The 24300-nt window shown below is 38.6% G+C and overlaps 5 protein-coding genes across 10 annotated transcripts; 2 read left to right on the plus strand and 3 right to left on the minus strand.

The window, feature by feature from the left end:
- Positions 1 to 639: 639 nt before the first annotated feature.
- Positions 640 to 5824, minus strand: LOC135625495 (transcription factor GAMYB-like). Of its 3 annotated transcripts, none has more exons than XM_065130371.1 (4): positions 5336 to 5824; positions 3670 to 4045; positions 1466 to 2465; positions 640 to 1336 (listed from the first exon to the last, which is right to left on the minus strand). In XM_065130371.1, exons 1-4 carry the CDS (start codon positions 5464 to 5466, stop codon positions 1023 to 1025), a joined length of 1821 nt encoding a protein of 606 aa, XP_064986443.1. In that variant the 5' UTR covers positions 5467 to 5824; the 3' UTR covers positions 640 to 1022. The 3 variants fall into 3 exon arrangements, with proteins under 3 accessions (XP_064986443.1, XP_064986442.1, XP_064986445.1); XM_065130370.1 differs by having other exon boundaries at positions 640 to 1345; XM_065130373.1 differs by lacking the exon at positions 5336 to 5824 and adding an exon at positions 4911 to 5256 and having other exon boundaries at positions 640 to 1345.
- A 138-nt stretch (positions 5825 to 5962) lies between these two features.
- Positions 5963 to 9244, minus strand: LOC135625496 (uncharacterized). Of its 3 annotated transcripts, none has more exons than XM_065130374.1 (4): positions 9045 to 9244; positions 6502 to 6914; positions 6312 to 6428; positions 5963 to 6223 (listed from the first exon to the last, which is right to left on the minus strand). In XM_065130374.1, the coding sequence occupies exons 2-4, from the start codon at positions 6874 to 6876 to the stop codon at positions 6146 to 6148; spliced, it is 570 nt and encodes a 189-aa protein (XP_064986446.1). In that variant the 5' UTR covers positions 6877 to 6914; positions 9045 to 9244; the 3' UTR covers positions 5963 to 6145. The 3 variants fall into 3 exon arrangements, with proteins under 3 accessions (XP_064986446.1, XP_064986448.1, XP_064986447.1); XM_065130376.1 differs by lacking the exon at positions 9045 to 9244 and adding an exon at positions 8376 to 9017; XM_065130375.1 differs by lacking the exon at positions 9045 to 9244 and adding an exon at positions 8134 to 8266.
- Positions 9245 to 9867: 623 nt separating this feature from the next.
- On the plus strand, positions 9868 to 13685 carry LOC135625497 (uncharacterized). 2 transcript variants are annotated; one of them, XM_065130377.1, is made up of 7 exons: positions 9871 to 10019; positions 10134 to 10270; positions 10896 to 10996; positions 11610 to 11695; positions 11798 to 11858; positions 12213 to 12299; positions 13298 to 13685. In XM_065130377.1, exons 3-7 carry the CDS (start codon positions 10916 to 10918, stop codon positions 13388 to 13390), a joined length of 408 nt encoding a protein of 135 aa, XP_064986449.1. In that variant the 5' UTR covers positions 9871 to 10019; positions 10134 to 10270; positions 10896 to 10915; the 3' UTR covers positions 13391 to 13685. The 2 variants fall into 2 exon arrangements, with proteins under 2 accessions (XP_064986450.1, XP_064986449.1); XM_065130378.1 differs by lacking the exon at positions 10134 to 10270 and having other exon boundaries at positions 9868 to 10019; positions 10898 to 10996.
- Positions 13686 to 14303: 618 nt separating this feature from the next.
- LOC103969536 (uncharacterized) lies at positions 14304 to 17280 on the minus strand. The gene is made up of 3 exons (XM_065130379.1): positions 16923 to 17280; positions 14715 to 14756; positions 14304 to 14614 (listed from the first exon to the last, which is right to left on the minus strand). Exons 1-3 carry the CDS (start codon positions 17043 to 17045, stop codon positions 14579 to 14581), a joined length of 201 nt encoding a protein of 66 aa, XP_064986451.1. The 5' UTR covers positions 17046 to 17280; the 3' UTR covers positions 14304 to 14578.
- A 1702-nt stretch (positions 17281 to 18982) lies between these two features.
- Positions 18983 to 22814, plus strand: LOC135625499 (disease resistance protein RGA2-like). The gene has a single exon (XM_065130380.1). The coding sequence runs from the start codon at positions 19251 to 19253 to the stop codon at positions 22593 to 22595; it is 3345 nt and encodes a 1114-aa protein (XP_064986452.1). The 5' UTR covers positions 18983 to 19250; the 3' UTR covers positions 22596 to 22814.
- Positions 22815 to 24300: the final 1486 nt, after the last annotated feature.

Below are 24300 nucleotides of genomic sequence, written 5' to 3' on the forward strand. Positions count from 1 at the left end.
TCCAATTGGGTCGCCAATTCAAATAGGGGTTGGGAGAACGAGAAGAGCTTGCTAGGCCCAGTTACCAACCACGTGGCGCTACGTCATTGGTCTAAGTCATCTCCTAACCCGGGCTTCTTCTGAGGAAACCAGAAAGAAGGAAGTTGGCAACTGTGCTTGAACCGAATCCAGCCCGATTTTGACCGGTGGACTCGATGGTTCGGGTAAATTCTATCCGGTCGAGTCGGATTGATGGGTTTCGGTAGCCACTAATCATGGTTGACTTTGGTCAATTGGTACATCGCATTAAATTAAGTCACGTTATACTGCCAGAACTAAATCTAAATAATTAGGACATTAGCCCGATTATTTAAGCATTTTCTATCTTTTCTAGATCGAATTTTAGTCGAATAATCTGATAATTTTGAGAATTTAGGACTAAATCTATGAATTTCTAGAGGAATTAATTTTTCTAGATGAATTCTCTTAGATTTCTATCCCCAATCTAAATTGCTTAGCATATCCATTCTTAAACTTTGATGTCGGAAGATCTTAAATGGCATACAATAGAGTTTTGATTGCAAATAAATAGCAGGAGATAGTTGATGTATGCTGTTCTTGTTTTGATTGCACTCACTGCAAGAACTATAGATAACAAAGAAAGCATGAGAACCACAATTCTCTTCTTCAACAAAATGATTCTAAAGAATCCACAGAATCATTCATGCAATTACAAATGCTACATGACAGTAAAACCAACCCGTGAAGAAACTACAATCCACAGTACTAATAACTGTTCTAAGGAGAAACGTGACAGATAGCACTCATGCTGAACAGGCCCGTGTGTTTATTACACGATAAGAAAAGCCTACTTGCAGCAACAATTTTCACAAGAAAACACACGACCTGTCATGATCAATCTGAAAGAAGCATTAACAATGATCATATGAGCCAACAAGATGAAGTCCTCCATGACCATTTCTCAGGAAAACTTCATACCTGTGACCAATGGTAAGCAGAATTTTGGAGTCCCACTATCAAGGTCAAGGAAGCTCGGGCATTTGACACGCATCAGGCATCTTATTCCATGGATAAGATTCAAGCCCAAATCCTTGCAGAGGATTAGATGATGCCCCAGCAGGCACCATCTTGGTATCTTTGCAAAAGTCTTGATCCAAGGGTGTTGCTATTGCATCATTCGAAACAAAACAATCTTTTCCAGCTTGAGAACTTTCCTCAAGCCAACCTGATCCCAGTACAGCTTCAGGTTCAGGGAAATCTGTTTGAGATAAGACGTGTTTCTCCTCCACATTAGGGATTGAAATTTGTTCAGCAACAGCCATGATATTTAGTGAACCTGCAGAAACTGCCCATGTGAAACTTTTACTTGAGATCAATTTATGGAAAACAGAAAAACTAAAGCAGAAAGTCGTACAAGAAGCAAAAACAAGAAAAAAAGGAAAAAGCATTAGAATTTAAAATGCACCGGTTGTAGACTCGGAAGGTAGAAACTCATGAATTGAACTGCCACTGATGGGAGGCATGAACTCATTGAAGATAGAAGCAGCAGAACAGCCCAAGGGAGAAATTGGGTCATTGCAATCTTCCCACCCGATATCAAAGAAGTTAAGGCCTGAACTTTCCAACATTTCATTATGTGTGATAGCAGAAGAACTCGAGCTCTTCTGAGATGAATGTCTCTTTGAGTTGCTTAGTGCCTGTGCCTCATGAAGCATCACCTCTAGTAAACCGCTGCTCCTTGGTGAAATGCATTCAGATTGCAATGAGACAGCTGTTGGAGAGGATTCAACATATGTATCAACTGCCTCAAGACGTGGTGTGGAATGGTATGCAGTCCAGCTACTGTCATCAATTTCTGCATGTTGGAGTGAAGGGAGCTCCAACTTCCAAGCTCCGGAAAGGGGCCTAGAAGCAGAGAAATTGCCATTTGATAAGGCATGGCTGAGAGAAATTTCACCTCCAAAAGTTGCCAGGTTCTTGATGTTGGCATCAGGATCATATGGATTATCTAAGCCAAATGCTAACTGTATCTTTCCAGATGGCTCAAATGGAAATTGAGATACTGAGGGAAGCCCACTGTAGAAAGTGCTATAGTAGCCAACATTTATGGTTTCGGAGTCTCGAAGCTGTTCAACATTATTCAACATATTCGTGTACCCATGGTCTTGGGATTCAAACCCTTGACACATGCGACTCATTGAGATATCTGGAAATGAGGAGGTATAAGATAAATCCCCATGATCAGGGTCGAAGTTCTCAAATACAATATCAGGAAAATTGAAGTTGTTTCCCTGCAAGATGTCATTCTGGTGTTGGGTTACAGAGCTGACAATTTGAGTTTGCTGATCTCCATCTGAAGCTTGACAACAAACATTAGGAGGATACAGGGGTAAACCAGCACGCTGGAGTCTCTTTATTCGTGTGTTCCAAAAGTTCTTAATCTCATTATCGGTGCGGCCAGGTAACTGCAGAAAATGTTGGAACAAGTAATAGAATCATTAAAATGCTCCATCAAATTCTTCCAATGAAAAGTACATGGAATCAAGATATACCGAAAAAACTACAAAAAGAATGTGCCAAATCAAAGTATCATATGCGCTCAATCTTCAATATGAACGAGCAGACAGCACATGCATGGAGGAGGTATACTGTTATCAACTCCCCTTTGGAAAAAACTGATGATGTGGTTAGGAAACCTAGTGTAACTTTCAAGTCCAACTAAAAACTTGTAGACATAACATCAAGCTGAACCAATAAAATTGATCTCACGTAATTTCATATTCATTTGGCAGTAGACAAGAACAGCAATCACAAAATATGATAAACAATCCCTGTGACATACTATAAACTCTTTTTTCACTTTTTTTATATATTATAGTAAATGTATGATGCTGCACAATATGATAACAACCTCCATAATATTCCATAAAATTTCCCCCTTGAGTTATTCCTGTAGCAAATGCATGATACTAGATGCATTCCTAAATTATATTTCCATGGTTATCATTCTAATTGATTGCTGAACATCGTCCTTCTAATTTATTAATCCATACTTAAAATGCCTACATATATAGTCCCAGGGCAAGTCAACAAATTTATGTATTACCAAAGTCCATGAACACGTTACATATACATAAAATTTACTATGCCAACCACATTATGGCACAGTACATACTGGTCAATAAGCATGAGATGGAGGCAAGATCTCAATAAAAGCTTAATTATTTTTTTTTTCTCTTTTCTGGTAAAAACAGCACGGCAGCAAGCTTATCCCATTAGGGATAAAAAAGGAAAAAAGAAGAAAAATAAATAAAGATATTAAGTCTCGATTAAAACCAAAAAAATGCTTTGATTAAGGCAATTTTCTACTTTCTTCTTGAAACTTCTGACCAAAATCAGAAGTCCAGTAGCTTTGAGTACAAAGTGAACAAAACATTAGTGATCATAATAAGATGCTATATCTAACATTTTTTTATTACAATTATAGTTCATTATATGAAATATGGTGCCCAAGTCAAAAATTAAAGAAAAAGGAACTCATTGATACTATGGGATTAAACAACAAGCTCTCCAGCCAGAGCAGAAGCCAAACAACAACAAGAAAGACAAAAGGAATATATGAGAGAACATTACCAATTAAGTATATTAAATAATCTGAAGAAAACTCACTTGTGTTGCCATCTGAGCCCATTTGTTGCCCATCTTAGCATGAAGTTTAATGATCAGTTGCTCCTCTTCTGGCGTAAAGGCACCTTTCTTTAGATTTGGCCTGAGATGATTAGCCCATCGCAGACGACAGCTTTTACCACATCGAGACAGCCCTGAGTTTTTCTGAACTGCATTCCAATTTCCCTCCCCATGCTCTTTAACATATTCAACCAAAAGTGCATCCTCCGCAGATGTCCAAGGTCCCTTCTTCAAAACCTGACCATCCTTACTCACTGATTTCCCTCTCCTACCTTCATCCACTGAAGGCATGTCCATGTGGTCTTCTGGAATCATTTCCATATCACTCTTAGTTGACAAATGATTCATTTCCCAAGACCTAGATCCATAACAAAACCTTCAGTATCCAACACAATTTCAGAAAAGAAACACATAACAACAAGATAAAGTGTCTGATGATATAACAAAAAGCAAGAATCTGGTCAAAACCACAAAAAGAGTCAACCTGAAAATCTTTATAATACTGAACTACAAAAGGTAACAAAATGATACAGCAGCAATGAGTTTTTCGGGTTTCCAAATACGTATGTCAGTCAGAATGAGAAAAACCAGACATATATCTGATAGATCCACAAGTCTTTAAGTATATGCTGGAGACCATGTCAACCTAGAAACTTAAAGACACAACAAGAATTCAAGAAGAGAATGACAAAGTCTAATCAAATGATAACTCGAAATCTGGTAGTGATGATGAAGATAAATGGAGGAGATCTAAAAAACAATTAGACTGAAACTGAGGAAACGTATGAAGATGAAAAAATCTTCGGATGACAGCTTATAAGTTAAAAATAGTAAGAAGCCTAATACATCCATAAGCTATTCCAAGCTGAGCTGCAAGATACTATAAGCACTCGAAAGGTCCTACTTCCCATCCTAAACTAGAAGGTACAGATCCCCAAACGAACCCATTCCATTCTACATTGTGCTCCAGGAATCACCAGGTTACAGAAGCCCCTCTCGGTAACAAAGAGCTCGGATCCTTTAGAACAGGATCGCAGAACTCGATGACGCGACTGAATTGACGGACCAAACCCCTGCTACCGGACGAAGGTAAGACCCCTCCTAAGCAGCACGAGTGACGGGGCTCGAAGCTCATACTTTTAGGGCAACCAAGAAGATCAAGCAATAAAAGATGATTAAAATTAGCGGAAAAAAAAGGAAATCAAAATTCGAATCTTCTGAACCTAATTCGAAGAGCGTGCAGGAATTGGCGCGGTGACCGAGCAAGGAACGCGGAGGAGATATGGTGAGACAGCCAGAGAAGATCGGAGTATCAGCCAATCAAGCTCCGCGCGGAGGACCGGGGGGAGAGGGAGGTGAAAGAGAGGGATCGGTATAGGTTTTTCCTATTTTAATTTTCTTAAATATTTAATATTTTTCCCTCTCAAACTTCTCTCTGCCAATTGCGGATGCGGGCATGTAACTAACGCCCCATCCCATCCCAACCCGATATCCAACTCCAGATCCGATCCGATACTGCGTAAATGGATGCCTCGACACAGTGAAGTCGATGGCATCAGAACGAGAGGGATGCTGATTGATGTTGATGTTGACGTTGACCATCGGCACTGATATTATTATAGTACATTGCGAGATGAGTTTTATTTACCTCCAAATCATGTTGACGACAGCGATCAGGATTCTTACAGAACGACGATGATTCCTTGCTCTGACACGTCGGCTCAAGGCGCAGACCGATGCGGGTTGCATCAACCAACGGTCGAAGCCTGGACGAATCATCTACCGAGGGGATTACACCGATGCAAGGAGTCTGATATGCGTCGCCTAACATCTTAAAACACAGATTAAGGAGCATATGAAAACCTAATTTAAAACAGCAATCTTAGAACACTAATAATCATATGTGCACGCCCGCATTTGGTTGTAGACATATATTCACCTGCCTAAGAATTATACAATATAAACTTACTACGAGGATATCCGGATAAACTCACCTAATTAATCAGGCACAAGGAAGACATGCAAAACAAACATAAACCACTATGAGGATGAAGGAAGAGAAGCATCTTCAATGGAGGAGATACAGAAAACCAACCCATGGAAGAAAAGAAAAGGATAGGAAAAGAAAACAAAAGATGAGAGAAATAGGAAACAGAATCAAATAGAAAGAAAGGATTAGAGACAAATAACACATTCCAAGCTCACAATCAAAGATAGGTAAATATTTCAGTTAAATAGTTTCCACCAACCAGATGATTGATAGCTGCGATTTCAGTGAAAAAAATCATAAAATGCCACAGTTAACTCATCATCTCTTATACTTTCCACCCAATACGAACATGCATCATTGATCAATATGACAAAGCAAAAAAAAAAGAAAAAGGAAATTCGTATGTACTCTGGTTTTATGAACAATATTGCAACAGGTGATAGGAAATGCATGTAATGCTGTTGACTTTTAGAGATATCCATCTCTCCTGTCTTGCTCCTCAGATTCTTTGTTTGCAGCTTCCACAGATTTAAACCACAAAAATGCCTGGAAGCCAAAGCATATTTCTATGTAAACAAAAATATCAAATAAATGGAGAAAACTAAAGGTGAATTCAAGAACAACAACAGCTTACCGAGGTAGGTATTCCAGTAAAAACAAAGAAACCAAGCAATGGTGCATAGAAGACACTGTCTGATTGTAGGACCCCAAAAACAGGCTTCTGGTTTACGTACTCAAACACCGAACCAATCTGTAATGGAAATCACTGGTTTAGAAACAGGATGACTAAGAATATAAGGAGAAGAAAAGGGTCGGAAAAGTACCGCTGCTATTGCTGTTATGGCCGATGCAAGTAAATACACAAAAAAAGGGATCTTGACTGATGACTGAGAAGTGCTTTTGTCGCCCTCATCACGAGCCCAAGGTGGAGGTTCATCGGAATCAGGTCTAGCCCAAGAGGGAATCTGTTCATCTGACTTGTTTGATTTTGCTGAGCCTTCAGTGGTTGCAAACACAGCAAACCTATGGGATGATAAGCCTGAACGCCGACCAACATGGTGTCGGCTTCTTCTGTGGATAATAGATCGAGATAAAGATCTGTGCTGAATGACTGGCTTTATTCCATGATTCTTTACGGCCATTTGCATCATCCAAGGAGGACGATTAGAAAAGCACAAAGACATGGCAGTGGCAGCCATCAATGCTTTACTGCAGCTTTGACTTGGACAGTTTCGATCTGGAGATCAAAGGTTGAAAATTACATAGAGATACAAAGACCAGTAGTTATATCCTTCATTCTAGGCTGCAAAAATTTAGATATCTAAATAGCATGGTGCTGAAAAACAAAACCAAGTCATAGGCACTAATGCAAACTCATACACATCAATTCAATGATTTGAAGTAGATTCATGGATGCAAATTTACAGCAAAGTGAGCCATTGTTATATTGTCATATATAGTAAATGCACCTTTAATTTTTTATAGTCCAACTGGAAACAATGGTTGCCCTATAGAATGTGTGCAGATTAAATGTCACAAGTCTATTTAGGCTAACAAAGATCACTATTAAGTTGCATTATTGTATTCAGTTGTGCTACCTACAAAACACTGGTCTGCACTAACTAAATGATACGAGTATGGTAGCATGCCCATATCTGGTCGGAGTGGTGAATTACTCCAAGTCGTCAACCATTAAATACTCTTTGTCCTTCAAGAACTCTGTTTGGAGCAGGGCTTAGTATGGACATCCTCTAAGAAACTCCTTGCGCCAAACCTAGTTTCATCTGAGAGGCATTCAACCAGTTTCTTTTGCACATCTGTAAGTTCGAAGTTCTAATTAGTGTAAAAGATGAAAGAGTCAGTAATGCCATTATTTGTTGCTCCTTTTACCCACATCTGGTAGTTACTTTCAAAATTCTTCTTGTTCATGAACCAAAAAATCTTATTGGAATATAGCGAGTGCCCAATAATTGTTATAGTGTCATACTGCAATTTGTAGTAAAAAGACAGCACTGCTATTAAATTCATTTATACTTTTCACATCAGCTGCAATACTGGGTATATAGATCTAAAGGTAATTGACAAAAGTCATGAAGAATAGTTTCGATACATATATAAAATCATGATAACTGTGCATAATATTAATTATTAAAACTTATTAATATCATGCTTTTAATCTGTTCCATAACTCCTTGATATTTTAGCTCATTATTGCCTTTACAAAAAATATGATGCGAAGTTGTAATAATGTTATTTCCTTTAAGCTCACAATAGTTTATGTTTTCAAATAAACATTTAGCTCTTCCGACAGTTCTGGCAGATTTATCCTAGAGTTGTATGAAGCCTTTGACGTCGCATATGGAGTACAGACACTAGGAACAGGATCACTAGAAGACCAAGTTCATCAAAGCTACATAACAACTTATGACAATTAAATCACTCTTCTTATGTGCTACCTGATTGATATGTAATTTAATTGAAGAAATCGACATAGGTTCTGAGTGACTAATGTATAAACATTAGGAACACATTTCCAATGAATTGTAATTGAGCACAAAGGTTGGCATTAACCTACAACAAAAGATGGTACAATTAGTACATACTTTAACCATTTTCCTCAACATATTAGATAAAACACGTAATAAATAAAAGGTAACTGTGAGCCAGCAAGAGATATTCAGATAAAATTAAAGGTAACCTCAAATGCTCCAAATAAGCAGCTAACTTGGACCAACATTAGTGATAACGGCGAGTTCGATGCTCATGAATTTTACCCAAATCCTCGCCCAAGTAGCTACTTCACTACCCGAATCAATAGGATTAACCTAGATACCCAAACCTACCCACTACCATCCCTACCTCATGTTATAGGAACCCGACTATCGGGTATCAAACATGAACCAAAGCCGACTCGGACACCTATTGTTCTACCCAAACCCATCTCAAACCCAATTAAAGGGTTCTTGAATCTGGTCTATATGGATCGATAAGAAACCCAAGCCTTTGCCATCCTTAACCAACATCAACCTGGTAACCAAAGCCATTCCTCCCAACTAAACAGGCACATGCACTTAACATCCAACCTGTTAAGAGATGTAAGGAGCTAGGTACCCACAATAAGCTTGCTAGAATACAATCCTTATAAGATACCTGCCTATAATCCTTATTAGCATTATTTCATTAAGAAGGTGTGCACCAAATATCCCATCCACAGCTATCAAGGGAACTTTCTCATCTAGTTTAGATCCACAAGAAAACCACGAAGCCATTCGTCACGAACCAATGGATGTCCCCAAAGCCAACAAGAAAGCATCTGTGTGGCACTAGAAATTAGAGGCGGGAAGAGAACAAACGGAAGCGAGTTCACCTTACGGAATTCTTCCTCTCTTGTCTTCAAGCCAAAGCCCGAAACGAGAGGACGGAGCGCACCGCCTTTGCTTCTTTCTGACCCAACGTCGGAGCGAGAGATGATTCCAGCTGACGAAAGTAGGAGGATAAGCAGAGGAATTATTCGTGGATTTGCTTCTCTTTCTCTCTCTCGCTCGCTCGCTCGCTTTCTTACCCAAAAGGTTGGAGTTCGGTAGCCGACGATTTTTCTTGTTTTTCCCCATCGCATGATGAATCCGACGGCAGAGATTACGGATGAAAGTACATCCCTACCGTCCGTTACGAAAGGATGCTTTTGGAGGTTCCTTCCATCTTCTCGTCTGCACAAAACTTAAAGCGGGATCTCTGTGATCCCGTCTTCTACGTCGAGCATCGTCGTTGATCCCAACTACTTGACTGCTGCTTCAAGATTCGCACATTGATTAACGATGCGAATTCACGGTGTTAGTAATTCACGGTGTTGTGACACCACTAATATAAAATATTCTTCGTATTAGTACATTAAATTATATATATTTTATTATAAAAATAAGTGATGAAAGCCAGATTTCAATTACATGTTATAAAATTATTCCAACGAGATAATTCAACATAGCTTATAATTTTCATTATTTCGAGGAATAGCATAAACGTAATTGGAAATGAGCCGTATCAGTTGCTGGTTCCGACCGAACCAAATGTGACCGAGCCGGCGGTCCGATCTGACCCGTTTCGCGTTTCCGTTTCTTGACGCCTAGAAGTGGATCCGTTGGTTCCCGATAACGGATCTGGGCCATCGACTTTAACTGTAAGCCCATCGGCCACGGCCCGACTCACGGAATCCCTAGACAATCGTCGAAAGGGGGATCGGGGAGAGAGAGAGAGAGAGAGAGATCAGGGGATCAGTCACCGCGGCAGAGGGAGTGCGATTCGCCAAGTGCAGCTCATCTCCGATCGCTCGAGGCCGGTGGCCGAGGTATGGAGCGCATCTAGTCCCGATGTTTTCTTCATTGTGATCGAAGTTGCATTCTATTTCGTACTGTGGTGGTTGAAATTGCATCCTCCCGACTTACATCTTTCCTGACCGTAGACGGTTAGATCGGCGTCGGATCGAATAGACCAGCTACTTCTTTTGATCTTTCCCTTTCCTCTTTCGTCGTGTCCGCGGCAGGCGAGAGTGCGATTCGCAAGTGCAGCTCGACTCCGACTTCACGAGGCCGTAACCCGAGTTATGGAGCCAATCTCTTCTCGATGTTTTCTTGATTGTGATCGAAGTTGCATGTGAATTTAGCTTTCTCGATGAAATTATTTCCCGTGATTTTGTTGGAATTTCTTCATGTTTTCGTGGATGAAATGTCACACTTCCGGCTTAAGTTGTTCCTTACTGTAGATGGTCAGATCGGCGTCGGATCGATTAGGCCAGCCATTTTCTCGATCTTTCGCTTTTATCTTCATGTCGCCGATAAGTTACTCTCTGTCGCCTTCGATCCTTCCCCTCAACTCGCACGATATTCGATTATCCTTTTGACATAAGCCAAAACAAAAAAATCCGATCTTGATCCCTCCCCACCTTTGAATTGGTTTGAACTTCAAGTTTCTTTTAGCATTAGACACAGTTTTGATGCCTTTAGTTTGTGTTTTTGCTTTGTTGTTGGTGCTTAATGTAGTTCCTATTTACGATCCAGAATTGTTTTGCTACTGAAAGATCTGCTCTCTTGGTTATCCTTAACATACTTCTATGTACAATTGCGTTTACTCATTGTAAACAAGATTTCCTACTTGAATCAAGAAAAAAATGTTGAAGTGAACCTTTGTCATTACAGAGGTTTTATACTGAATTGTTTTTGCTTTCAGGTCTGGGAATAATATTTGATGGCTAATACAGCGTGCTTCATTATTGTCAGCAGAAATGACATTCCAATTTATGAAGCTGAAGTTGGCTCTGCAATGAAAGTATTACATGCTTACTTGGGTTATTTTTTGGTGGTTACTTTATCTTACTTAAGATGTCTGCAATGAAAGTATTACATCCTTACTGGTTGGCATGAGCTGAACCGGACAAAGCAGCAATCCTTGCTCTTCTAAATGTTTCACGGTTTATCACTTGTGATGGAAATTTTGTGGGTAGCATAGAGATTGATGTGAATGTTGACATAAGTGGTATGCATGCTTGTTCCAGTTTTTTTAAATGGATGTATTTTGGTAGTGAATACTACTCGTGATGTCATAGCCTTTAGGCAATGTGGGGATTGGTGTGAATACGGATGTGTGCACATAAGATATGCATGCAAAGAGCTATGCATGTTTGTTTCAATTTTTTCATACGTGTCTTTTTGGGCACATTTTTTGGATATGAATCTACCTGTCCACTACACATTGACTTCATAGCCACTATGTATTGTATGAGATATGTCTTTGTTGCTTCATATGGTAGTCTCAACTCTAGGCTCTGTGCATTTTTTGTACTAATTTAATCTACAAATAAATATAAATTTTGTTCATAGTTCTTGTTGGGAATTCAAGTGACTGCATAAGTTGACTAAGTTCTTATCTTATTATTTGACAGAAAGAAGAAGCTGCTCAGCAGCACCAGTTCATTTTACATGCTGCCTTGGATATTGTCGAAGACCTTGCATGGACAACAAGTGCTATGTGAGACTCAATATTTTTTCTGTTGCTCGGTGTATATGTGAACTGATCATTACTCCCTTCGATAATGTACCTGCACTTTTTGCACATCTCATGCTCCTGCAGGTTCTTGAAGGCAGTGGACAAGTTCAATGATCTTGTGGTCTCTGTATATGTTACTGCTGGTCATATCCTAACAACAGTTTTTAGACGAAACATTCATACTAACATTTGATCAAGACTTCTAAAGTGCATTAACTGTGCTTTACCATTTTCTTTATCCGTCCTCATTTCATGGGTCAGCAAAGTGCATAAAATTTCTTACTTCAAAGTTAATACTATCTTGCTAGATGAATATTCACAGATATCACGAACATAACATAATTTTTTGCATTGTCAAACATCAAAATTGTAAGTCAATACCTATTCTGCAAAATCATGATTCATGAAATTGTGTTGTTGTCGCATACAGGATCTATTAGTTCTATCATACAACAAAATCATAGCCACTTTTGTGTTTCCTTAACACACCTAATTCATACACACTAGATTTATGTTGCTACATGATTCCCGCAATGAGGATGGGATAAAGAGTTTCTTCCAAGAGGTTCAGGAGCTTTACATAAAGGTAACATTTTTATTTGTTTTCTTTGTTAGTGAATATTTTGCATGAGTTCTTGTTTTTAGATTCATCTTTCCTAGGATAGAGCATGAAGCCAAAGGTACTTGGGACTAGTTTGTTATATTTAGAAACAATTTCATTTTGGTAAAATTGCATACATAACCCAACAATGTCACAATTCTTCACCCCTAGGAATCTGAAAGCATCTTATATATATTGATGGAGACATTAGCAATAATCATTCATGTAGAGAGAGAATCTAGCATCAGCGGAATCTGCATCATTCATGTTAGATTCTCTCTCTTTGTAGTATTAACTAATACTTGTGTAACCAGATATATTGTAGTACCATGAATCATCACACTTCTAAATTAGATAACTGTCATAGCAAGGTATGGGAGATTTACAAATAGCATACGAGGACGGATGTTTCTGTGGCTGGCTGAAATGAGAGATTGTTTTGGTGGATGTGTGTAGTTATTAAGAATAATAGAAAATTTTCATTCGTAAGCTTCAATAGAGGATGAAATGAAGAAAAATCGTTCAAGGATGCGCTAAGAACATCTATAGATGTTATATATGTTATAGGCTAGAAAAGCTAAAACAATTATTATTAGTAGTACTTTACTAGAAATCATAAATAAAAAATTTAATTATTCTTAATTTAACTAGAGATATGTATTTATATAGAGCTCAATGGCAAGAAAGGATCCATGTAGTGGAAGCCAGCCAAATAGTTTGGACATTATGGTTTTGTTATTATTTTTGTAAGACTGATGTTGGATTTAATGGTATCAACTGTTTAGTCAAAGCAGTGGGCAACCTTGCTGGTTTTATAACATGCTATCATTAATATTGGTTCCTTCTGCTTCAATGTTGCAGTTAGTAACTCCAGTGGTCAATGCTGAGTATTTATTTCTGTTTCCTGTATAAAAAAAAAAATTGAGAGTACTGATGATTGAAGAAAGTGCTAAATCACGTGTCTTTCTACTTCGCATGAACAGATTTTATTAAATCCCCTATACTTACCTGGGTCGCGCATCACATCATCACATTTTGATACCAAAGTCCGAGCTCTTGCAAGAAAATATCTGTGAACATGCTGGACCGCATATCAAGGGAAGTTTCTCTTCTCAAATCCGATCCTTGTGTTCATTTGAAGCAGTGCCATTGGGTTTCTTTCTCTCTTGCCTCCTCTGTTTTTTATTTTCCTGAAAGTGTAATACATGGGGGAGAAGTGTCGGTTTTTAGATACGTAATTTTCTCACTAGCGTCTATGACTGACCCATTTGTTTCACTGACTAATTGCTGATTGATGCATCTGAAATGCTTGTGTAGTAAACCTAACATGGTGGTTAATTCTCAGTTTTATCATATCATTTTTTAGCTGCCTCTCCACTGCCTTATCTTTCATACACTTTATTCTCTTTTTTCTTATTTACTTCGAACTAATTTGTTTCATGCTGAAGGACTCTGATTTTTTTTCTTATTCGATAAATATCTGCTCGACTTCGTAAGAGAGTTTTAACTCTTAACTCCTTTCTTGACATGTGCACATGTGTTAAGTCTTTCTGAAGATTTTAATTACTCAAGTTATGTCGGAGGCAGCTTTCGCTAGACTGAAAGCTTTCTGAAGGTTCTAATTACCCAGATGGAAGCCTTTGGTAGATTTTTGGGAACACACCGGTTAAGACTAATCACATTATAGGACCTTGAACATTATTTTATGTCATCCAATTTGGTAAAAGAATATTATATTCATCATATACATCAGTTGGACAACATCGATCATAATTTCTGGCAGGTCAAGTTCCTCCCGTAATGATTTATTATTATTAGTATCTCTGCTGAAGGAAGAATTAAAGGTTACGTGATATTTGTGCTGAAATATGCAAGCCATAGCACAAACATATGAATGATACCCACATATTCATTCGTGTATATATATATATATATATATATATATATATATATATAATACAGGAAAATAACACAAAGTTCACGATAACATGAATCGATCAACATAGGCTGTTAATAGGTAAAAGCAATCAAAGGGCATTATTGACAAAGCACAGAGTTCCACTTGGGAGGGGGGGGGGGGGGGGGGAGCATCCGCAAAGTAAATTGGAACTACAATATTTTTCTCTTGGAAGTACGATATTTAGCCTAATGGCATCTCCAAACAACATAGTCACTAAATGACCTTGCTAATAACCTAGTGTTTGCTCCACTACATAAATTGCCATCTATGATGGTGTCAACAGAAACCACGTCTTCAAAGGAGTTCACCCTTCGAAGCTTACATAAGTTCGTTTCCAGTACTGAGAAGATGGAAAATCAATTTAGGGTTTCAAGATATCACTATTTTAAGGAGAATTGGAGCAAAGAACCTGGCAAGAGCATCTAAGTTGTCTGAGAAACCTTTTCAGAAGCAGCCTCACGCTCCTTTCGGCGTCGTTCCCTCTGCAACAGCACAGGAAACTAAGAACAAACTCCGGTATGTTTAAAAATGAAAGCAGCAGGAAGAAGAGCTTCCACAAACAAATACTGGATCGGAAACAAATAAATAGCCAGAAGCCAATAATTCCTTGGCACACAAGAAAATACATCACTCTCTTCTACTACTGCCCCCAAGCTACAGAGCATGAATATTAAGATACATGTTACCTATATGGCAAGATATACACCAATACATCAGATCTTGATAAGAACAGGATGCGCAATGGAAAATATCCAAAAATAAAGTTCTGAAATATAACATGTATAGTCCACATTGACTAGACCAAGTATCTATTGATTCCAACATATGACATCGACGACAATGATAATAATACAACCACAAGCCATTAGCATAACAGTCCTCTACCAAAAAAAGCCAGTTCTCTACAAAGAAAATTAGTCCTATACAAAAAAAGAGAATAACAGTACCACATTCTTAGAAAACCAGTCCTCGAATGAGATCTCATAAACTCAATTTTGAGTCCAACTTCTACTCTGACATAGTAGTATACTAACAGTCCTCCAATGTTCTTCATAAACTTAAATTCTAGACCAAATTGTACTCTAACATAAATAACTCAAATCCTCGTTCAACTTGTAAAATGAACAAACCATAATGAAGATGCGGTGCACAATAATAGCAAGGAAAACACTACAAAGGAGACTATATTAATTCATTGAGGTTTACTGCAAAAACAAAGGTGCAATAGGATAGCAAGTAAATCACGTAAAGCCAACAACTTGTGCATAAATATTAATGCAAACTGACTTTGAAACAATCACACATGCAGGAAAAAAATGGACGTATGGCAATTAACAGGAGAAAAACAGAGGAAAAGAAAACACTTTTATTATGGGGGAAATGAGGTTGGGAACACAGGTGAGTTGAGTCAAGATAGGGTTGTGTTGGCTTTAAGATGAATCATTTTCAGGCTGGATCAGTTATGAACTGAACTTTAATGGTTCATGAAAAATGCTTAACCCATACACAACCTCAATGGTGATTGGTTGAGTTTTGCTGTAATTTCAGGTACATGAGCTTAAGCCAGATATTAGCAAAATGTCCGTGTCGGAAGCCTAAGGCACTGAATATAAAAAAACATAGAATGTGTTTTGGGTACCCATCATGTCCAATTTAAACACCATAACATGGTCACTCACAGGAGTGGTTCTCTCCAATCACATAATGAAAGTCCTATCTGTCTTCATACATGTAAATTTTGCTTCCTATTGGTCAAAGGCTCTGGTGAGAGGATTATGACATCCGATAGGTGGAATAGTTCTGGCCTCTGGGACTTCAAAAAAAACTTACAGCATCGACCAGTTTGGGTCTAGATGCCCAACCCAAGTCCAACTCAGATTTGTCTGGTTTGGGTGTGGGTTCACCCAATTTTAGTTGGGTTCGATTACGGATTATAAAACTCAAATTCACCTTTGAACATATCTGAAGACCCTAAAACAGAAAAAGAACTTCATCCATAGTCTCATGCAAAACCAGAACCAACATTGTGCACCACTGCTACGGCCAATGCAGCCCAAGAACACAGTAGCTTTAAATGATACAGTGCTCAAGGGTCAAGACACCCTATACCAGCTCTCATTCTTGCCTCAGCATGAGATGCTTCACTCGTATATCCAAAATTTCAATTCTTGGAAAAAAAAAGATATTTCATTTCATGCATAATCTCAAAGGGAAATAAAATCGGAAGAGCGGTCCCAAAAACACGACCACCTCCCCAATTTTCCAACAAGAAAAAGATAAGAGATGACACTAGACAGATCGAAATAATGTGGCAGAAATCAATCAATTGAAAGCATTTTTGTGCATGTCATATACTGCTTCATTTTTATAGTTAGTCATCTGCTGCAAGTCCAAAGAAAGAAAAACCGCAACATCTTTAACAGTTAGCCCTAAACTCCAACAATTTTAAGCCAAAGTTCTCTCCATGTACATAACCCATCAAATCAATTCCATGACCGAATCAGACTTACACATAGAACTCAATTTGACTTCTAATTTCAACTTTACACACAGCAATATCGCTCGCTACCAAAACACCAAAACTTCGAAACTGAAGATGGAAATGGATCGGTTGCAGTCTAGATCAAAGGAGAAGGAGAAGAGCGTACCCGGCGTTCCCAGTAGGGAAGGAAGCAAACAAAATCGTAAACCGGAGAGAGTGTGTTGACGAGGACCAAGTTCAACCCCATGAACACCAGGAGCGACGTCATCGGCCGCGTCCGATGCGGCATCTTCTATTCTTTCCAAACGGAACAAGGGTAAAAAGATCACCCTATTTTTCTCCTTCCAAGCTTCGAGGGATCAGAAGGAGAGGAAGGGATGGTTTGGTGGTTGCTCCTGCTCTGGAGAGGATGAGAGGCCGACGACTGAGAGGATTGATGAGGAGGATCGATGGCGGAAGAGAAGAAGAGCGACAGCGAGAGAGAACAGGGCAAGGCTCGAAGTCGACACGGTTGGATTGCTTCCGTCCAATATTAATGCTTGTGCAGTAGGGTTCTTTTTTTTTCTTCTTTTTTTTAATAAAAAATAGAATGAAATTCATAAGTTTAAGAATTTTTTTTGGTGAATTACATCAATTTTTTTTATAAAAATCAGATAATTTAAAAAAAATATGATCATTCTATCTTTCTCGACCATCGCCTCGCTACGTTTGGGCTAGCCCCTATAATTGTAAGGAAATTTAGAACTCACGGAAGCTTATTTACTTGTGCACCGAGCAGCTTACTTGACTTTTCTATTGTTGACCTATAATACTAAACTCTCCTAGTCTCCTGTATCTTCGCGCATGGGTTGACCCCATTGGTCATCCCCCTGTGCGTGCATGATGATTTTAAGATCCGACGAGAGTATAAAGACAATGACAAAAATGACAATAGTTCCCGTGAAGATAAGGGTAAAACAACGTTTCACGTGGTTAGAGACATGATTTGATTATTTTTTAAAAGTTTGAATATTTTACGAAAAAATTTGAGAATTCGCTCTAAAAACTATTTAATTTTTAGAAATGTTACCTTGAAAAAATTATTCAGCAATAATTTTATTTCTTCTATCAATACAAATTTAAGAAATTATTTTCTTATAAGCTGAACAAATTTAATTTATTTACAAAATCTTTTTTCTTCCAAATTCGCTTGGACTAACTTGAAATTGTCCAAATCATGAAACAAGGATCAGCCAACATTGCAATATCTTATTAGGTCGTGACTATTATCTTTCAAGAGCTTAAATATTTTTGTCTGAATCATACAACACTCTTTCGATCGATCTCTTCTAACATCTTTATAGTTTCATATGACACCGATAAAAGTGCAGATATACTTTGCAACAATAATTTCAAGATCACACAAGCATAATTAACAATAAAAAATAGAAAGATCTTCGGTCATTCGGTCATTTAAACGATCGTACAATAAAGGATCCACTCACTCCTTTCATCGAGATCACAAGAAACTTTACAGTGTCTTCCTTGTCAATGCTGGCACTAAACTTAGCAAATGAGATCGAAGTCATGAAAGACAGATACAAAATCCTAACAAATATATTAAGCAAAAGAAAGAATAAGTCCAAACAATTACTCTGCAGATCTTTAACCAAACACAGAGGGAAGGGTTGAGAGTTTGGGGATTGACTGGAATAACTTGAGATATCTGATCTGTACGATATTATTTATAACCTGAAAAGACCTTGTTCTGAAACTAAGTACAATAAATTCATTCCCCGGAAATAAAAGCATTTCCTTACCATTGTCATTTGGAACGTTACACCTATTTATTGTGCAATTAGTGTGATAATAGAGGGCATGAAATTCGGTTGAAACCATTGTCATCTAGCACCGAATCACTATCTCCATGTGGCGTTCATCGGGGAAGGCCAGCTAGATTTATTAATTGACTGATTGTTTGGGTTCGAGTGGTAAAACGTCGTTAGCTGGCTTGCCATCTAGAACTGACACGTCTTCCATATCACAAAGTGCCGACCATTGTGGTCGATTGGTCACCCAAATGTTCCTGACATGTCAATCGGACGAGGTCAACATGTCGACTTGCGAAGAAAACGTTGTCGGCCATGTCAATTCTACCATATCAGCATCCATATGTCATCTACCATGAACCTTTGTGCCTGCAAATATGCTGCATACAGTAGTGATTATAACTTTCTACACTTGAGGTCAACAAAAAGTTGGTCCATTTCATTATCAAAGCCAACATCAACTTAATAAAAGATGCATTTAATGATCCAATGAGAATAGTTTGTAGACCACTAGAGCTATGCCGACTTGGTCAGAAGACAGAAAGGCTTCCACGAAGCTCACTCACTTCTAATAAATCCAGCTATAATCGATCTGCTTGACTTGAAAAGTCAACTCAGGCCTATAGCTGCCTGCACTATGGTTCTTCTTTTGTGCCATTGTACTATAGCTGCAGGAGGATCAACCCATGGCAGGAGAAGCAGTTCTAGGAGCTTTTATGCAGGTACTTTTTGACAAGATAATTACTACTGTTCTAGATGAGACAAGATCACTTTGGGGTGCCCATGGAGAACTACAAAATATGACAACCACACTCCCAACAATCCAAGCCTTGCTTGAGGATGCAGAGGAGAAGCAATTAAAAGATAAATCAGTCAGATACTGGTTGGCAAAGCTCAAGGATGTGGCTTACGATATGGATGAATTGCTGGATAAGTACACGGCAGAAGTCTTGAAGAGGAAGACGGAAAGAGAAGCTCAAAGTATGCAGGTATGTAGCTGCTTTGCTAATATTTGTTGGCATGGTTTGTTACAGTTTAAGTTGCGACATAGAATTAGAGCAATCCGAGAGAGGTTTGATAAGATTGCAAGGGAACGAGAGAGTCTCGGCCTCCAAATATTAGATTGGACAGACCAACTTCAGGTAACAGAGCGACCACAGACTAGCTCGCTAGTAGATGATATTAACGTAGTTGGAAGGGAAACAGATAAAGAAAAAATAATAAAGATTTTGCTGGCTGATGCCGGCTCAACTCCCAATGTTTCTGTTCTCCCTATTGTTGGCATGGGAGGGCTAGGAAAAACTACTCTTGCCCAGCTTGTTTACAATGATCACAGGGTAAAAGAGCACTTTCAGTTGAGAATATGGGTGTGTGTTTCTGAGATTTTTGATGAGACGAAGCTGACAAAAGAAACACTAGAGGCGACAACTAGTGGGTATTCTTGCACCACCAGAAACTTAAACTTGCTCCATGAAGAATTAGTTGAAAAGTTCAAAGGAAAACGTTTCTTGCTCATTCTAGATGATGTTTGGAATGAGGACCCTAATAAATGGTATACATATAGCAATGCTCTCAGATCTGGGAATAGAGGGAGCAAAATCATAGTGACAACTCAAAATGAATCTGTTGGGAGGATCATGGGTGGCGTATCTCCTTACAAATTGAAACAACTATCAGACAGTGAATGCTGGACAGTGTTCAGAAATTATGCTTTTTTTAATGGAAACTCCAGAATTTACCCAAATCTTGAGAAGATAGGCAGGGATATAGTCCAGAAGTTGGAGGGGTTACCTCTTGGAGCGAAGACACTTGGGAGCCTCCTCTACTCCAAAACTAATGAAGAAGACTGGAAGAACATCCTGAAAAGTGAAATTTGGGAGTTAACTCCAGGTAAAAACAACATTTTACCAGCTCTAAGATTGAGTTACAAGCACTTAACTCCACACTTGAAGCAGTGTTTTGCTTTCTGTTCGGTCTTTCATAAAGATTATATATTTGAACGAAGCATACTGGTTAAGATATGGATGGCACTCGGATTCATTCAGCCACATCGAAGCAAACGATTGGAGGACATAGGGAACAGTTACTTTGATGAATTAGTAACTAGATCTTTCTTTCAGTCTCATAATGGAAACTATGTGATGCATGATGCTATCCATAAGCTTGCACAGTCTCTGTCCGTTGGAGAATGCCACAAGATGGAAGAAGATTTGGGAAACAATGACCCGAAAAAGCTTCATCATTTATCATTTTCATGTGCTAATTCAGTGCCAACTTCCTTTGTGGAGTTCTATAAATTCAAGAGACTACGTACACTTCTGTTACTTCAGGGATACAAATCCAAGACTGGACCTATCCCAGATGACCTCTTTACAGAACTCAGTTCTTTGCGGGTATTGGTCTTGCATCGTAGAGATATAAATGAGTTGCCAAATTCTGTTGGGAGCTTGATTCAGCTTCGGTACCTAGGCCTCTCCGGTACTGACATCAAAACACTACCTCAGTCAATTGGTAAACTCTATAATCTGCAAGTACTGAACTTAAAAAACTGCAATTTACTGGTTAAAATACCTGATGGCATTACCAGACTGATCAATTTGCGACATCTTGAAGCAACTACAAAGTTGATCACCAAAATAACTGGATTGGGGAACCTAACCTGCCTCCAAGAATTAGAGAAATTCACTGTTCGCAAGGCTAGAGGACACAAGATAAAAGAGTTGAAAGAAATGAACGAGCTTCGAGGAAATCTACGAATTAAAAAGCTTGAGAACGTGTTCAATGGAAAACAGGCAAGTGAGGCTAACTTATATGCCAAAGAGTTCCTTCATACTCTCAGCCTTGAGTGGTCAGATGAGAGAAATGTCAACTGTGAAGGTGAAAATCTCCACGAGGAAGTACTTGAAGCCCTTCAACCACACCATGATCTGAAGGAGCTTACAATCATGGGCTATGCGGGTACCAAGTTTCCAAGTTGGCTAGGTCATCCATCATTCTGCTACTTACAGACCATTCACATGTCCAATTGCAGAAGATGCATAGTTCTTCCACCTCTTGGACAGTTGCCCCTGCTTAGATATCTGGATATCAGCGGAGTGCATGGATTGATAAGAATCAGTGAAGAGTTTTCAGGTATCACTGATATCCAAGGGTTCCCATCATTGGTTGAACTATTACTTGATGATATGCCTGATCTTGTGGAATGGATTTGCTCAGATTATGTTTCGTTGTTCCCTTGCCTTACCGAAGTTGAAATTGTGGATTGTCCAAAGCTAAGAGAGCTGCCTAGTCTCCCTCGAACAATAACAAGGCTCAAGATTTCAGACATAGGGATTAATTTTCTTCCAGGATTGCAGAATTCGGACTCATTGCACTTGCCGAGACTCTCTGTCCTGCAAATTAATGAATGTGTGAACCTGGCATCATTGCAGCAAGGCCTTCTTGAGCAGCAACTGAGGGCTCTCGAGCAGTTGACAATCACTGGTTGCCAAGAGCTTGCCAAACTCCCTACAGAAGGTTTCAGAAGCCTTGTTTCACTAAAGAGCCTACACATTTACAACTGCCCCAAACTTGGGACTCGGGAAGATGATAGAGCCCTGCTTCCCAGCTCACTTGAAGATCTTAGGATAAGTTCATGCTCCAAACTGGTTAAAAAGCTACTTGAAGAGCTTAAGCACCTCTCATATCTTCAACATCTGAGGATCAAAGATTGCCCTGACCTGTATTATTTTCCGGAGGAAGGACTTCCTATCACACTTAAGTTTATTGGGATATCTGATTGCATCAACCTCCAACTATTGCCTGCCAGGATTCAAGAACTCTCTTCACTGACAACTCTGACCATAGTCAATTGCCAACAAGTCCAGTACTTGCCAGAGGCAGGCCTACCCATTGAACTGCAAGAATTATGCATCAAAGAATGTCCATTGTTGAAAGAGCGTTGTCAAGAGAGAACCGGAGAAGACTGGCACAAGATAGTTCACATCCCCAGAATAGAAATTGATGAGTTAATTCTGAGGCGATTAGGATAACAGCAACCTGCTGCATCATTGCACAGCCTGCACAAAGAAAAATGCCATGATGCACTATGATGATACCAAGTCCATTGCCAACAATTACTTTTATTTAATCCTTCAATCACTACATCCAATGAGAAAGTTGGTATCAACCATTGTTCCTGTCCATACACAACATTGTTCAATGGACAGTAGTCATTTAATATAACATACTACTGTTCTGGTATTGTTACATGGTCACTTGATCATCTTGATTACCACCTAGGTGGTGGGCAAGGCTCAAGGCACTCGAGTGATGCCTGATCGGGTCATTATATGCCGATACACAATCATTCATATTTTTGTAGGCCAATGCATACATTCATGTATGAATGAATTATATTAAATTTATGTGTCAAAATCTTGATTCCTATGTTAGGATCCAACAAACCTGAACCAACCAACACCATCTAATACATTGTAGGATATGAAATTGGTGAAATTGTGATAAGATCTAGATCTGAATCTTAGGATTGCGTGGGATCGAAAATCCTACTTTGGATCCAAAGGATCACAAATAAAGATCAATTTTTCTGATCAAACTTACCCTAGATTTAGCATGTGGCTTATTATCACCATAAAAGCAGGTAAGGACGAGTTGCAAAAGATCATAACTCTAACATCTCACTTGGCTCTTTACCATCTTTAGTGCTAATGCCCTATTATCATCTCATGTTATGTCATGATTGTGCTCTCTTCATCTCTTGCCATTCTGTTTGCCATCTCTAACATCTCGCTTGGCTCTTTACCATCTTTATGCTAATGCCCTGTCATCATCACGTTATGTCAAGACTCTGATCTCTTCATCTCTTGAAGTTCTGCTTGCCATCTCATCTGCTACTAGGCACTAGCCATTCCTTTCAGAATTTTCATCTCAGTTGCTCCTATCTTAAATCCTTCATCTTAATTATTTTTCCTCTCATATTTGCCACACACAGTCCCACCTTTCAGCCATTTATATTGCTCCTCACTCCTATTTGGCTTCCCAAATAGTCATCCCTAAGAGACAGGTAAATACAAATCACATGGCTATCCCTAATAGCATACCAAGACAGGTAAAAATTTGTAGTAGCATGATGTTTAAATGAATGCATATTTTACTAAATTAGTGTAATGGAATAGTGTTAATTTGATGGATATTGCATTATGCACATGTGTGAAGTTGTCCTCAACTGTTAATGATGATGCTTGTCATATTAATATGATAATTTGATATTTTGTCTTTTTAGTGAAACACATTGATCATTATCCTGTACTTTGTGATGTTGTCACAGTGTATAAAACTTGGATGCCCTCTTGTCTTCCTCACATGGAACAGTTTTACAGAACCTGATCTATTCCATCTTCCTAAACAACAAAAAAACCGGGCTTATTGAATTCTTAGATTTCTTATTTATTATACATTCTCAGGTTGCCTTATATTAGTGTTACTGCATCCGCTCATGACTGATTCTAGATGGTGCCTAGAGATAATAAATTATTTTTGGCTCCTTGTTTTCCAGATATAGACTAGCAAATTATATTAAAAATGCTCAGAAAACTGGAATAGCAAACCAAAACTTAATTTTCTGAAATTTCTTACAACCAAAAAATATCTTGTTATAATAAAAAACAAAAAGTTAAAGCTGAGACAAAACATAAAACCTAGTAAATAAATTCAAATTCTCAAAATAGTATAATA

Source organism: Musa acuminata, chromosome BXJ2-10 (genome assembly GCF_036884655.1).
Source record: "Musa acuminata AAA Group cultivar baxijiao chromosome BXJ2-10, Cavendish_Baxijiao_AAA, whole genome shotgun sequence".
Taxonomy (NCBI): domain Eukaryota; kingdom Viridiplantae; phylum Streptophyta; class Magnoliopsida; order Zingiberales; family Musaceae; genus Musa; species Musa acuminata.